We start from the raw sequence: 13312 nt of genomic DNA on the forward strand, positions 1-13312 counted from the left end.
CCGCCCCCGCGAGAAAGCTTGTGTTTATGCCTCTGTATATAAAGTCGCTTCATGACCGTTGTTTATGTGACTAGAGTTTAATTTTAATCTGGGACCTTCTAGGAGCCGAACATTAATGCCAGAACAAGTTGGCCTAACAGCGAAAAGCACGTGGATCAGGAGGACGCCATCGAGGCCTATCATGGGGTCTGCCAGACAAACAGGTAAATCTCCCTCGCAGTAGCTCTACCTGGACGAGGTGATGGGAAAGGGTCTCACCCGAGCTAATGTGTGACGTCTGCTCCTCAGACACTGACCACGTGCTCAGCATCAGGGTCTCCTTATTGCAGGAGGCAAATGAGAAGGAGCAGACTCCGTGACTCCCATGCCCTCAGGAAAGCACTTGTTAGCTTTTGCAAGACCCCAGTAACACAGCTGGAGCCTCCAGCACGTAGATCCTCTGACAGGCCTTTGGAAAGGGACCCTCCCTGGCAGTGTTGACAGGAGGAGCAGGGAAGACAGGTGAGAGTGGCTAGTCTCACTGAGAGGGAAGCCAGCACCCAGTGAGCCCAACGCAGTCCTGGGAGGGGCCCGCTGCAGCCCTTCGCTTTAATAGCGGCTGTACTCAACCCAGCTGCTGGGCCCCAGTGCGTAGCATTTAAGAGCTAGAACCCGAGCTAGACACCCCAGAGGTTGGATGGGAGAATTCGAGCGCTGCCATATTGGCTACCATGAGTTTTCCCTGGATTTTAGTTAACCAACCACCTCTCGTCCCTGCTTAAGGATGAGCTCCCCAGGTTAAGGCAACAGAGCGTGACTGGGGGAGGCAGCGGGGCCTGGATGAGACCCCCGGGCAGTATGGCAGAGCGCTTGCGAATGTGCACTCTGGACTCCACTCGCTTACCGGCTATTTAGTAACTCCTTCATAACCTCTCAGTGCCTCAGTTTCCCCTCTGAACTGGGGACAGTCACCGCAGTGCACCTCACGCACAGTGATGGAGAAGACCAGGTGAGTTGGTCTGTAATGCACTCAGAACACTGACCGCCATGATTAACGTCTTTGCCTCTGTGTGCCCCCGTGGGTATTCGTCAGAGCAGAGCTGGCCTTGTCCCTGGCTACCGTTCTCTCTCACGTCAACCGAATGTCGATCCGTCACTAAGCATTTGTACAGAATTGTCAAAAACCTCAAGCACATCTGGAAAATGTCAGTAGGTGTTGCTGGGAATGCAGCATGATGTTGTCAGCAAGAACATCACAGAATGACTCTGAAACACTAAGTCTTCAGAGGTCCTCTAGCCCCTCTTTCTGCAGATAGGGAAACTGAGGCCCAGAAGGGGTGAGCGGCTCTGGCATGCAGCCAGCCCGAAACCGAGTCGAGGTATGATCCAGAAGGCCTCACCCCCAGGCTGGGCTGCTTCCAGCATGCTGTGTAGGTAATCAGAAGATGAAGGCTTTTAGCAGCCCCCAGGAGGAGAGTAAATTTCCGGAGAGATGCAGTTCTGTCCCCGAAAGGAGAGAGAAGGAAATGAAGGTGAGCCTCTCGGTGCTGAAACTGGAGTCAAGATTTAGTCATTTGAAATGATCTTGGGTGAAGAAATGCATTGAATAAGAAAAAAGAACACAGGTAATACTTGAAATTTAAAAAAAGAAAGGAAGGAAACAAGCTGGACCCTGATGAGGGAGAGTGAATGCAGATCTTTCTGATCTTCTACACTGTGGCTGTTATCAGCTGTCAGCTCCCTTTTTATTCACCCAAATGCTTGTCAGGGATCCGGTCCCAGGGGCTGCCTACTTACCCTGGATTTGTCTTCCTTTGCAGCAGTAATCATGGTGGTGGTAAAATAAAAATAGCTTTTCTTACATCTTAAAATAATTGCATTCCCAGCAATCCCGAGGTACAATAGGGGACTCACAGCCCGTGACACCCAGTTAAGTACAGAAAGCTGCCTCAGGGTGGGAAGCCTGAAGAACCCATTCCCCAGTGCCTGCCACACCTGGAAAGGGACCAGACCAGACCATGGTGGGTTTGTGCCTCTCCCAGTTTGGTAATCCCAGCAGGGAGGGAGGTGCAGACGGTGACTCCTGGTGCCAGGCAGCCAGGCCATCTATTACGAGGGCAGTCCCTGCCCATAAGAGTGCTCTGAAGACCCAGCGGCTTCTCCTCTCCTGCGATTTCCCTGTAATGGAGAGTGTTCCTGTTGGAAGAGAAGGTGTATGAATGCATGTGTGATTTGGGGTGGAGGGATTACAAAGATCTATCCTCTACCTAGCAAAAGCTTATACTCACGCACTGGAAGTTCCAATTTGGAACTTCTTTCACTCCCTAACTTCCAGAGTTTATAGACTTCTGTTTGATCTTTACGAATTGTGTGTCTTCCTTTGTTTTCAAGTTTGGGAGAGAAGCCAGTATTGAGGGTCTGTTCTGGGAAGGAACCTCAGGAATATGGATAGCTCTTCTGCTTCCAGAAAGTGCTCTCATTTTCACATTTTGGGAACTAAGAGAAATCAGCAACATTATTACCATTTTATATGTGGCCAAAATCAAGTTAAAGAGAGGGCTGGTCCTTGCCCCAGGGATGGGCTGCAGCAGACAGAGATGGGTGTCTGGAGGGTTTGGAGGGCGGGGATAGGGAAGTGGGCTAGCCTCACCTGCAGGCGTGCACTCAGGTCACAGAGCTAGGTAGGAGCAGGAGTGTGGTGAGGGCTCAGGTCTAGCTCCAGGAACAGTGCTCCTTTGGCCGCTGGCCATTTCCACTCAAGTCTGCAGAGCTCCAGAGAGAAACTGAGAGTGCATTATTAGACCTTTGCTTGGGTCCCGGGAAACCTTGCAATCCTTCTACCCAGCAGGTTCCAGGAAACAACAGGAGGCCCTTGGCACAAAAGGTAGCTTTGCCTGTTGGACAGGTAAACCCGGGGTTATTACAATGGGCCTGCTTGGGACAGTGGAGATCCAGAAAGGGGTGCGTGCAGATTCCTTAGGATAGGCTTGGAGTTCGTGGCTCATTTGGCCCTGAGCCCCAGCTCCTGTGGGATGTCTTGCTCAAAACAGCAAAGGAGGGGGGAGAGAGCCTCATTCTCCCCAGCTCCCTTCTCTTGAGTCCTCACTGTCACTGTTCCCAGCTGGAAACCCTCGGCTTGCTTCTATGAGGCAATGATTCCCTCATAAGGTTTCCCAAAATTCAGTGGGTCCCAAGCCACCAGTGCAATTCCTGTCTGCTGTAATTCCGTGGCATGGCCATATTTATCCAGACAATTCACCTTCCTGCGGCCCAGCCTGTAGTTTCAGGCATCCCTCTTGTTCGCAGCACTGGGGTTATGGCCTCCCATTCTCCGAGATTGTGGGGAATGTCCTGGGCGGTTGGGTGGAACCTCCACGTGTGAGCTACAGAAGTGAGGACATCTGGGAAGCACAGCATGCTCTTTTTAGAAACTGGAAAGCCACCATCTTCGCGCTCATAGGAACCTTGCCTGTTTTTGTCCACAGGGAGCCGGGTCCTCGAACCAGGACTGAGGGATGGCAGTTGGGTTGTAGCCCTGACGGTCTCCACAGAGGGAAAGCAAATACTATCCTAGGCCTTTTCTGCTGCACGATCTTTACAGTTAATACGGTTATGTCATTAAAGATCTAGAAGGAACCTCAGATAAGCCAGTGGAGCACTTTCATTTTACACATGAAGAAACAGGTCCAGGGCATGTAGGCGGCGACCACGACATGCCTTTGGGGTGCCTGGTTCTCCAGCCAGGTTCCTCAACGCAGTCTTGCTGCCTTCTGCAGTTGGAGACTTTATATTCAAGTGTGTCTGAAGCCTCACGGGGAATGGGGCTCAGCGCAGTGGCGTATACACAGGAGAGTCTCCACGAATGTTGATTTGTTCATTGACCTCATGCACTTTATTTTTCAAAAATTCCTGTGAGCTGTTGTTTGGGGTTTTCTCTCTCCTGCCACTACGTGGCGCTCCCTCCCAGGCCTTCGCCCCTGATGGCATGCAGAGGGGAGGGAGACTCTCCGTGGAGGAATGGTTCCTCTTTCATCCAGGAACAAAGGCTTGGACCTGGAGCTGGTTGACTGCATTTTCATTAACTGGCATGCCTGACTTCCTGAGCACCGTGGGATGACTGGCCCGCACAGTCTCTACTTTTATCTTTGTGCATCATGCCTGGCCTGTTCCAGAATTAAGAATTCTGAGTGTCTCCCTCTGAGCAGGGATTAGCAACACACACGCACCCGCCAGAGCCTGAGAGGTGGGACTCAGTCTGCCACGGAGGGAACTATAGGAATGCGGTGACCCTGCCGGAGAGAGCCGGCAGCCCCACCCCCTACCCCACTCCGCGGCATCTGGAGGGCCAGCCGGTGTGGGCGGGTGTCAGCGTCAGGCAAGTCCTCTCCGTCTCGGGGTCCCTTCGTGCATGGCAAACAAGATGGAGGAGAAGATCCTGTGTTCCTGTGCAGCAACAAGGCCCTCCCCAAGAGGGGCCGCAGCTGTGCCTGGATCTCCTCCCAGTGGCTGCCCCTGCGGGCTAACGTACTAGCTACTCAAAGGCCCTAGTTAAATGTGGTAGGAGCGGAGAAGGGAAAGGTGCTAGGCTGCCAGCCCCCCTTGACAGGGCCCGGGTCACTTTTGGATTTGCTAAGATAAGTGGAACATATAGGTGAGTTAAGTGCTAAGCACGGGAGGGGGGCAGCTAAAAGTCTACAATCAAAGGCCGTCTGTGGGGAGGCCAGGCCTTGGTGGGAGCTCTGGACATTTGAGGAGCCAGAGTCCTAAAGAGAAGAGGTCCCCAGGATCCACTTCTTGGCAGTAATCCCCTCACTGCCCAGCTGGAGGTAGCACAAGCTGTGAAAGTAAGGGACAGATTCAGGGCACAGAAGCATGCTCGCTGCGGTCTCTGCCCCCTTCCCTCTTCAAGCTTTTCAGGGACCCAGCTTTCAGGGACCTAGGGGCCATATGACCAGCTTTGCTCAAGAAGCAGCTTGTGTGAGCCCTGCAAAGGCCTAGGGCCGCCCTTCATGAGGCTGAGCTCTGGCAAGGTAAAACGGGGTAGCTGGCCCCCCTCGACCTCACCCAGAACCCAGCAGGAGCGGTAGAGTGGCTCCAGGGGACAACTGTTTCTCCTTGTGAGTGACAAAGGGCTTGTTGGTCCATGCATACCACCTGCAGCTCCTCTGTGATTCCTGCCAGGAAGTTGGGATCCAACCAGCACGAGGAGGATTCCCTAGCGCAGAGAAGGAGGGGCAGCATCCTGGCAGGTGCGAGGAGGCTCGGTCTGCCACCCACCGCCCCATCCCACTGGCCGTTGAGGATCTCCTGTGTGCCCAGGGCTGCGACGGTGGGGAGGTACATGGATGGGGGAGCACGGGACATGCGCCTGATCTCCAGGAGCTGCTCTTGGGGCATTGGGCAGACACTGGGCCACTGGGGAGGGCCAAAGGATTTGCAAGGAGATGGCAACTGACCGTCTGCTTTCCAAGTTGAGTAAATAGGGATGCAGCCCAGTCCCCAGGGGGAGCAGAGAAAGTTCAGTGGGCATCCTGCGTGGCCGTTTTTATTCATGGTTTCTTTACGTGTGACTGTAGTGAGGGCTGGAGGTGAGATTAGCTAATGCTTTTGTGTCCTTAGTGACAGGAGAACAGCACTGAAAAGCAGACAATATGTAGTCGTCTTCCTCAGGGTTACTGAGCCTCGTGTCCCTAGTCCGCGCCGAGCAGATGCATCATCCCCAGGAGGCCCTCTGCAGCCTCTCCCGAGGGCGGGCCTCACCTCCCTGCCCTGGTTGTGCCTCTCCTGATTCTCCCTTTCCTTTTCTGAATCCTTCTCGGGGGAGAGGGGGATGACCGCTGCTGTTCACAGAATTTATCGGGGCAAGTGCAACCCTTTGTTCTCGGCAACATGCTCCCCAGCCTATCGTGATCTGCGAGCTCCCATGAGAGCACATGGACCCCCTTCTGAGACCCGGCCTGGGGGACAGGGGACATTCTTAAGCGCTCAGGGTCTGGTGACAGCAAAGGAAGAAGGGAGGCTGGGAGTTTTTGAGCTTTTCCTTTTTTTTTTATTTCCAACCCTTGGCTGGAATGGCCTCACTTTCCTGGACGTTCTACCCCATCTCTTCCTTCTATACTCGATGTCCTGTTTTCTGTCCTTTATTTCTAGCAAGACTGAGGATTGGGGATATTTGAATGAAGATGGAGAGCTCGGCTTGGCCTACCAAGGCCTAAAGCAAGTTGCCAGGTCAAACATACGCCTTTCTACCTGTGTCTGCTCTGTCTGTCCCGCCTGCTCGTGTCTACGCTTACCTGTTTCTCAGCTGGAGTGGAGGCCGGGGCACGATTCACAGGGGTCACCCTGCCGGCGCGCTGTGTCCGGGGTCTGTGTGGATGAGGCGGCGAGGCTGCTTGTGGGGGTCCAGGCAGCAGAGCTGATGGCTCAGGGGCACCTCCCTGGGGTCAGGACACTGATGCTCCAGTGGAAGATCCAGAACTTGAATCCTGTTCCATTTGATACCAGAATCTGAATGCAGAAGCCACTGGCCTTGGGCTGTGGCTGAGCAGCTTAGCAGGGAGGTTACACACGCACGACGTGATGGTCCTGTCCCACATTGGCTGCCCGCGTGTGGCTCAGGGCTGTGGCATAGCTTGGCACGTTCGAGCCTCCCAGCAACCGATGGGGCGGTGGTCCGCAGGCTTGTGTCCCAGAAGAGGAAGCTGAGGTGAGTCCGTGCTGGCCCAGCTCCCTCAGCCTGGTGGTGGTAGGGCCGGGTGGAAACCCAGTGCGCTCACATAGTACCTCCGGAGCGTTGCCTGCTGATGAGCTGCTGGAGGTCCCATTACAGCCATGAGAAGCCGTTCTTGGGAAAAGAACGTTCAGATCAGCTGGTTCTTGAGGCAGTGTGTCCCCACTGCCTGTGAGCAAGGTGACCCTGTCTCGTCCCTTGCTGGTCTAATGTGGATCAGAACGGGACCTGCCTCATGGAGTCATTACAAGGAATAGGGTTAACACAGGTGAAGCATTTTGTACGTGCCTGGCACATAGTGCAGAATCAATATTAGCTGATATTTCTGTTATAATGGCTATTATTCAGTAAGATCTGCCCCACTGAGAAGTTTGTTGTTTTGGAGGAGAGAGCCTATGCGTAAAACCAGGTGATTCCTTGTGGCTCTCTATCGGCAGATTGGATTTTTTTTTTTTTTTTTTTAATAAGCAAACGAATACAATAACAAAACTGAAAGCGCAGACCTGTGCATCAGGAGACCTGGCTTCTAGAACCAGCTCTGTCACTGGCTGTGGCCTCAGAGGAGGTGGCTAGCCTGGTGCTTGGCCAGGGATTCTCAGATCTTGCCCAGAACCCTGGGCTAAGCCACCCAACTACAGTCTGTGGGGAGAATAAGAAAGCTGTGGACACAAACTCACAGCACAAATCAGGAACCGAATCTTGGGGGAGAGTCCCTAGAACCTAGGGGTTTCTATTCTCTCTTGATAGGTTTATAACTTGTGATGCTTTTCGTGTCTTGTAGCCGAGAGTGAATGCTTTCTCTCCTACGTTCTCTAAAATGCTGATTTAATTACAGAACTCTTTTCCACAATCCTCATGTTGTTAGTGCTTTCAGTTGATGCTGCCTGTGGTGAGCAGGTGAATCGGTCATTCCTCCATCATTTCTTCACTTGTATGCATCTGTTGAGAAGCTCCTGGGAGCCGGGCATTGCACCCCATGCCACTGTGGAGCTGACTGAGCTATGGAATACGTGGGTGCTAAGCTCTGGTCACCATCTTGGCATCCCTAGGAGAGACCAGCGTGAATTTTCAAGCGTATGGACCATGTCAGACAGCTTTTGATGTACCTTTCATCCAGAACCTCCTACCTTTCTTTCACGTGATTGTTTACTGCCCTGAATCAGAACATTTGCTCTTGAACCCAAGATAGCACCTAGTTCACATTAATACTTCCTGAGGAGGAGGAAGCTTCACTAATCCCTTGCCTTCTCTCATGATGGACGGAACAGGCGTCTCCCAGAATTGCCCGGGGAACTTTCAGACTCAGAGTCTTCTGAGACTTCTCTCAACCTCCCCCAGATCTTCTCAAGGTCTTTCTGCTTCTGGTCATGACACCAGCTGATCTTAAACCTTCCCTAGATCATTCGCCAAGACTCTTCATTTCTGTCTTTGTTTTTTTTTTTGTTTTTTTTTTTTAATGTTTTATTTATTCATGAGAGTCAGAGAGAGAGATAGAGGCAACAGCAGAGGGAGAGGGAGAAGCAGGCTCCCCGCTGAGCAGGGAGCCCAATGCGGGACTCGATCCCAGGACCCTGGGATCGTGACCTGAGCCGAAGGCAGAGGCTTAACCATCTGAGCCACCCAGGCGCCCCTGACTCTTCATTTCTGTCTTGACTAGAGAAAAAATTATGTATTTATGGCCACAGATAAAAGTGGGGGTGGGGAAGAGAAAAAGGAAGGAGCTAATGTTTTGCTTTTCTAAAACGTGCAGATAATCTATAGGGAAAATAGGCAGGCAATATAATTCAGTCTACTAGGGTTTTGTCTTAACAAGGAGATTCTTGTGAGATTTGGACAGATGTGGATACTTTTATGTAAACGATGCTGTAAGAAATGTCTGCAGGTGACATTTTGACACGGAGACAATCTCTCAGTCCCAAACCAATCGCCTGCACAGGACAAGGAGCGCCATAGGGGAGGGGGTGTCAAGAAAAAGGCCTCAGACCAGGGGTGCGCATTTGGCCCCTCCCCGCTTCCCGTCCTCGGAGAGGACAAGCTGGCCTGCTTGCCAGTCCGTTCCCCTCGGCGTCCTTCCCCTGTTGGGTTCGTGCAATCGCTGCCGCTGTGTGCTTGGCTGCTTCCCCGTCACGTGTCCATCCGTGGCCCCTCACGTGGGGCGCCGACCTGACCCCACGGTCACCCGGCCTCCTTGCCCTGCTGCAGGCTGCTGGAGGCCCAGCTGCAGGCCCAGAGCCGCGAGCACGAGGAGGAGGTGGAGGGTCTCAAGGCACAGGTGGAAGCCCTGAAGGAAGAGCTAGACAAGCAACAGCACACCTTCTGTCAGACGCTGCTCCTCTCCCCGGAGGCCCAGGTGGAGTTTGGTGTCCAGCAGGAGATCTCCCGGCTGACCAACGAGAACCTGGTGAGTGATGTCGCCCAGCGGATCCCACCCTGGAAAGTCGTGTGCTAGAAAAAGATGGGGCCAGCGGTGGCCTTTGGCTAAATGGGCAAGGTTTGCGTCCCTGGCCCTATAGCAGGAACAGAGAATCTAGAGACCACCCGTCAGCGAGGGTTTAGGACTGGGGTTGGCGGCTACCTGGGGGCCATGCTGGGCCCCAGGATTCTACCCCCTGCCCTCCAGGCTGGGTTGTCTATTCTCACACTGCTTCCTTCTGATTTTAGGACCTCAAAGAGCTGGTAGAAAAGCTGGAAAAGAATGAGAGGAAGCTCAAGAAACAACTGAAGATTTACATGAAGAAGGTCCAGGACCTGGAAGGTGTGTGTGTGTCACCTGTAGGCTCAGTCACGAGGGACGGACGGGAACAGGCTGCCCGCTTCCCTCTGCCGACTCTTCCTGCTTCACCCGTTCCGGGTGCCTGTGCCCAGTCCAGCCGTGGGATAGACTAAGTCAGCCCCCACGAGCTCACACATTCTCAGTTGGCCAGAATCTGGACTAAGATAGGTAAATTCAGCAGGTGTTTGGGTGCTTACTCTGAGCTCTGCACCGAGACAGTGGGCCTGTGGCCCTGCCCTCAAGGGGCTTAAACCTGGGAGGCAAAGCTTTTTGGTGTGGAAAAAATGCTCCATGACACACAGACCCCAACCACAGGGGCCTCACTCCATGTGACGGTTAGTCAGGAAGGAGAGGGGTCAGTCCTGTGATTAAATTTCCAAACTGGAATCTGGCCCAGAGAGATCAGGCAGGTTTAAATTTTCTTCCAGAAACATCCAGAATGTTCTTTCTCTGATTCCTTGCTATAAATCTGTCAGTCCCCAGCCCTTCTTGGCACATGCCACCTGGCATACCAATTGCCTCTGGGCACAGCGCCTAACACAGGTGTCATTTGTGTAATCACCTGATTATGCCCACCTGCTGCCCTGAACGCAGGAGGAAGCTCTGGGAGGCCAGGGCTGTTTGGCCCTCTCCATCCCTGAATCTCTCTGTTCTCTGAGTTCTCATTCTCCTGGTCGCTCGGGCTTCAGGCTTCTCTCTTCGTTCAGTCTTGAAGACCTATTGTTTGCTCTCCTTGAATGCTTCTGTGCGTGCCCCTCCCCCCTAGTCCCCCGATGACTGTAGGGGCCTCCCAGTTCCCCACTTGTGCCCCTGCTGCTGTGTTTCCAGTCACCTCCTCTTTCCCCATGGAATGCGATGCTCCCCCTCTCCTGCTGCTCCTCTCCAGCTCACCCCGCCCCCACACAGAGCCTCCCCTGCAGCACACACCTGCCTCGGGGTGCTTCCTCTCCCCGCTCCTCTCCTTGTGCTTCGCGGAGCCTTGTAGGGCCTGGGGCCTGGTGAGGATGGGTGGATCAGCTCCTTCCCACCTGGTTGTTAAGGTCCTGCCTGTGCTTCAGCCCTTCTCCCTGAAGAGCTCCAACAATCTGTCTGTCCAGCCTCATCACCACCCACGCTCCACCTCGGGGCTCGGCACCTGGCCAAGTTGCGCTGTAATATGTGCTTCCAGTTAAATGTACAGATGCGTCTCCTTAGCTGGACTGGTGGGTCCGTGGTTGGCTACTCCCTCTCATCTGCCATGCTTAGAACAGTGTCCTGTATGTAGCAGGCCCTCGGACAGGCTTGGGGATAGCCCTGCAGATGCCCACCACCCTGTCCCATAGTGTCAGGCCAACGGAAGTCCTGAGCGAGGGGTGACACGGCCTTTGTACCCCAGCCACAGCACCAAAATGCCTCTTGAATAATTAGCTTACGTCGTTGCAAACACTGCATTTAGCAGCCCTGCTCCTTGATCTGTGTCTGGGAGCTGGAGACTTTCTTCCTCTGCTGCCCACGTCCATGGGTCAGAGATGGTGCCTGGGCCTTGCCCACCTGGGGTCCTGTAGCTGTCACGGCAGCTACCCTGTGGCCATACGCAGGGAGCTGGGTCGGGTGGGCCTGGCCAGGGCCCTAACATCCTCGCAGACAGACGGTAGCCCCGTTTCTTACAGCTGGATGGGGAGAAACAGTGGCCTGGGGGGATGGGTTGTGCATCCTGTGCCTTCTGTCCTTCCCAAGTTTTCTCCGGTCTACCTGCCTGGTGGGCTTTCCCCTGTGCTTGTCCTGTGGGGCCCCCAGTGCCTGGTGCTAAGCTCCTTGGGTCACACTTGGGGTGTGGTCTGGGCTGCAGGGACAGACCACATAAGGGGTGTGGGAGCTCAGAGAGCCCAGAATGCTGGGTCCCCAGACCCGAACAAACGCCACTGACCTAAGGCATCCCTACATCTCAGGCCTACAGCCTGGAGGTCTCTCTTCATGCTCCCTGTCTCTTTCCGGCCCAGCTGCCCAGGCGCTGGCCCAGAGTGAGCGGAGGCGCCATGAGCTCAACAGGCAGGTCACCGTCCAGCGGAAGGAGAAGGACTTCCAGGGCATGCTGGAGTACCACAAGGAAGACGAGGCCCTTCTCATTCGGAACCTGGTGACAGGTCAGGACCCTCTGTGTCACCCCACCGCCACTCTCCTCCCCCCCCCACTCCACTGCCAACCCAACATAACCCACTCCCCACTCTGCATCCCCCACCTGCACCACCCCCGCCTCCCTCCATCCCCCTCCCTCCACACGGCTGCATTTCTAACCAGCTCCCAGCTCCTGGTCGGTGGATGCTGATGCTGCAGGGGACAGCCTACCAGGCTCTTGGGAGCGGCTTTCCACACTAGCCCCTGCTCCGTCCGGCTTCCCCATGCCTGCCTTTCTGCCGTGTACCCAGCCCAGTGCAGCAGCTGCCTGCAGAGCAGGGGGAGGAGGCTTGGAGGAGAGAGTCCTGGATGAAAAAAGGAAGACTCTTGGGCAGCCTGGTCCTCTGGCCCCTGAGCCACGAGCTCCGTGACTTGGAGCCCGAGGTGTCCTGTAAAATAGGGATGTGGGCAGTACAACAGATGGGAAATGTAACAGGACAAAGTGCTGTGCTAAAGCCACAGACCCTTCTCAATGTGACGAATGTGAAGAAGTGGTCACTTTCGTGGGAGCATTAGAAGGTCAACTAAGAGGTAAACGTTATTTTAGAGAAATTCGAGTTTGCCAAGGTCCCACCCTGCCGAGCACCTCGCCGAGGGCCGAGCGCTATAGAAGCATGGGGGTGGCTCCAGCTTAGGGCAGATTTTGCTTCTGTTCTTTGCTTTGGGTATTTTCAGTTACAGTATTTTGGCTCTGTTTATAAAGGTTAATTCCCCCTAGAGTTGTCCAGCAGTTTGACGGAAGTCCTCTCTTCCTTCAACAGGCTGCATCCTACTCTAACGCTGCTAGGAATGAGCCTTTCATCTCTGGTGAATGAAATTCAAAGTGCCCAACAGTAGAGTCAAAAAAAAAAAACTAATGAGGCTGCTTGTGCCAGCAAACAGGTGGCTCCTTCCCACTGTCCCTGCTCAGGCGGCCCCAGACGAGGCCATCTCCCACTAGACTGCCTGCACGCCGCACCAGTCCCCTTCCCTCTCGTCATCCAAACGAATGCCAAGACTTTATCTGACCTGCTTCTAGGTCCCCAGCACGGGCTAGTTGCTGTGGAGGATAGAGAAGTGTCGACCAAGTGTAGAGTCTGTGGGAAACAGGACTCAGATCACGATAGGACATTCCAAGACAGGACAGGCTGTTTGCAGGCTGTACGCGGGTCAGGCCCCCAGTCAGTGGAGAGGCTGAGGAGACTGGCGGCGGGCCGTGGCACTCGGGGGGCGGGGGCCGCCTGTGACCACTCAGCAGCCTACTTGATCTGTTCCTGGCTCTGAGGATGTCTGGGCAGCTGCTGCCAGGTTCAGTTTCCAAACTGACAGTTAAGTGGGCTAAAGGTCCCTGCGGCCCGGGGACATGGGCTGTCTTTGGGAATGTGCCGTCTGCCAAGTTTTCCCGGAACCTGCTCTTGCAGTCGGCTGCGGAAGAGCCCGCTGTGCCCGCGGCAGGAAGCGCTGCTGTGGGCTGCAGGGTGCTCCCCCTGGGGAGCCGGCTCCCCCCTGCGGCTGGCCCCGGGCCCCTGCTCTCGGTGCCAAGGGCGGTGCCCTCTGTGCGGGGACCCGGGCAGGGAGCTACCCGTGGGCTCCTTTCCTTCTTGTTGTAAGGACCAGGCATTAGGAGCCTGTTTCATTGTTCTAGTCCAAACAATTAGGAATGTGTTTTTGACAGTTTGGAGTTTTTAACTAGTTTC

General features: G+C 54.4%; 1 protein-coding gene across 4 annotated transcripts in view; it reads left to right on the top strand.

Annotated features, from left to right (window-relative positions):
• MYO5B (myosin VB) overlaps positions 1 to 13312 on the top strand; it is a 334482-nt gene that overhangs the window by 305724 nt on the left and 15446 nt on the right. The window contains exons 29-33 of one of the 4 annotated variants that reach the window (XM_078060351.1): positions 103 to 203; positions 6130 to 6207; positions 8912 to 9110; positions 9371 to 9464; positions 11411 to 11605. In XM_078060351.1, coding sequence (XP_077916477.1) covers positions 103 to 203; positions 6130 to 6207; positions 8912 to 9110; positions 9371 to 9464; positions 11411 to 11605 — 667 coding nt within the window. The remainder of the gene's footprint in view (positions 1 to 102; positions 204 to 6129; positions 6208 to 8911; positions 9111 to 9370; positions 9465 to 11410; positions 11606 to 13312) is intronic. The other 3 variants (XM_078060352.1, XM_078060353.1, XM_036078212.2) reach the window with 3 other exon arrangements.

Source organism: Halichoerus grypus, chromosome 13 (assembly GCF_964656455.1).
Source record: "Halichoerus grypus chromosome 13, mHalGry1.hap1.1, whole genome shotgun sequence".
In the NCBI taxonomy this organism is placed as follows: Eukaryota; Metazoa; Chordata; class Mammalia; order Carnivora; family Phocidae; genus Halichoerus; species Halichoerus grypus.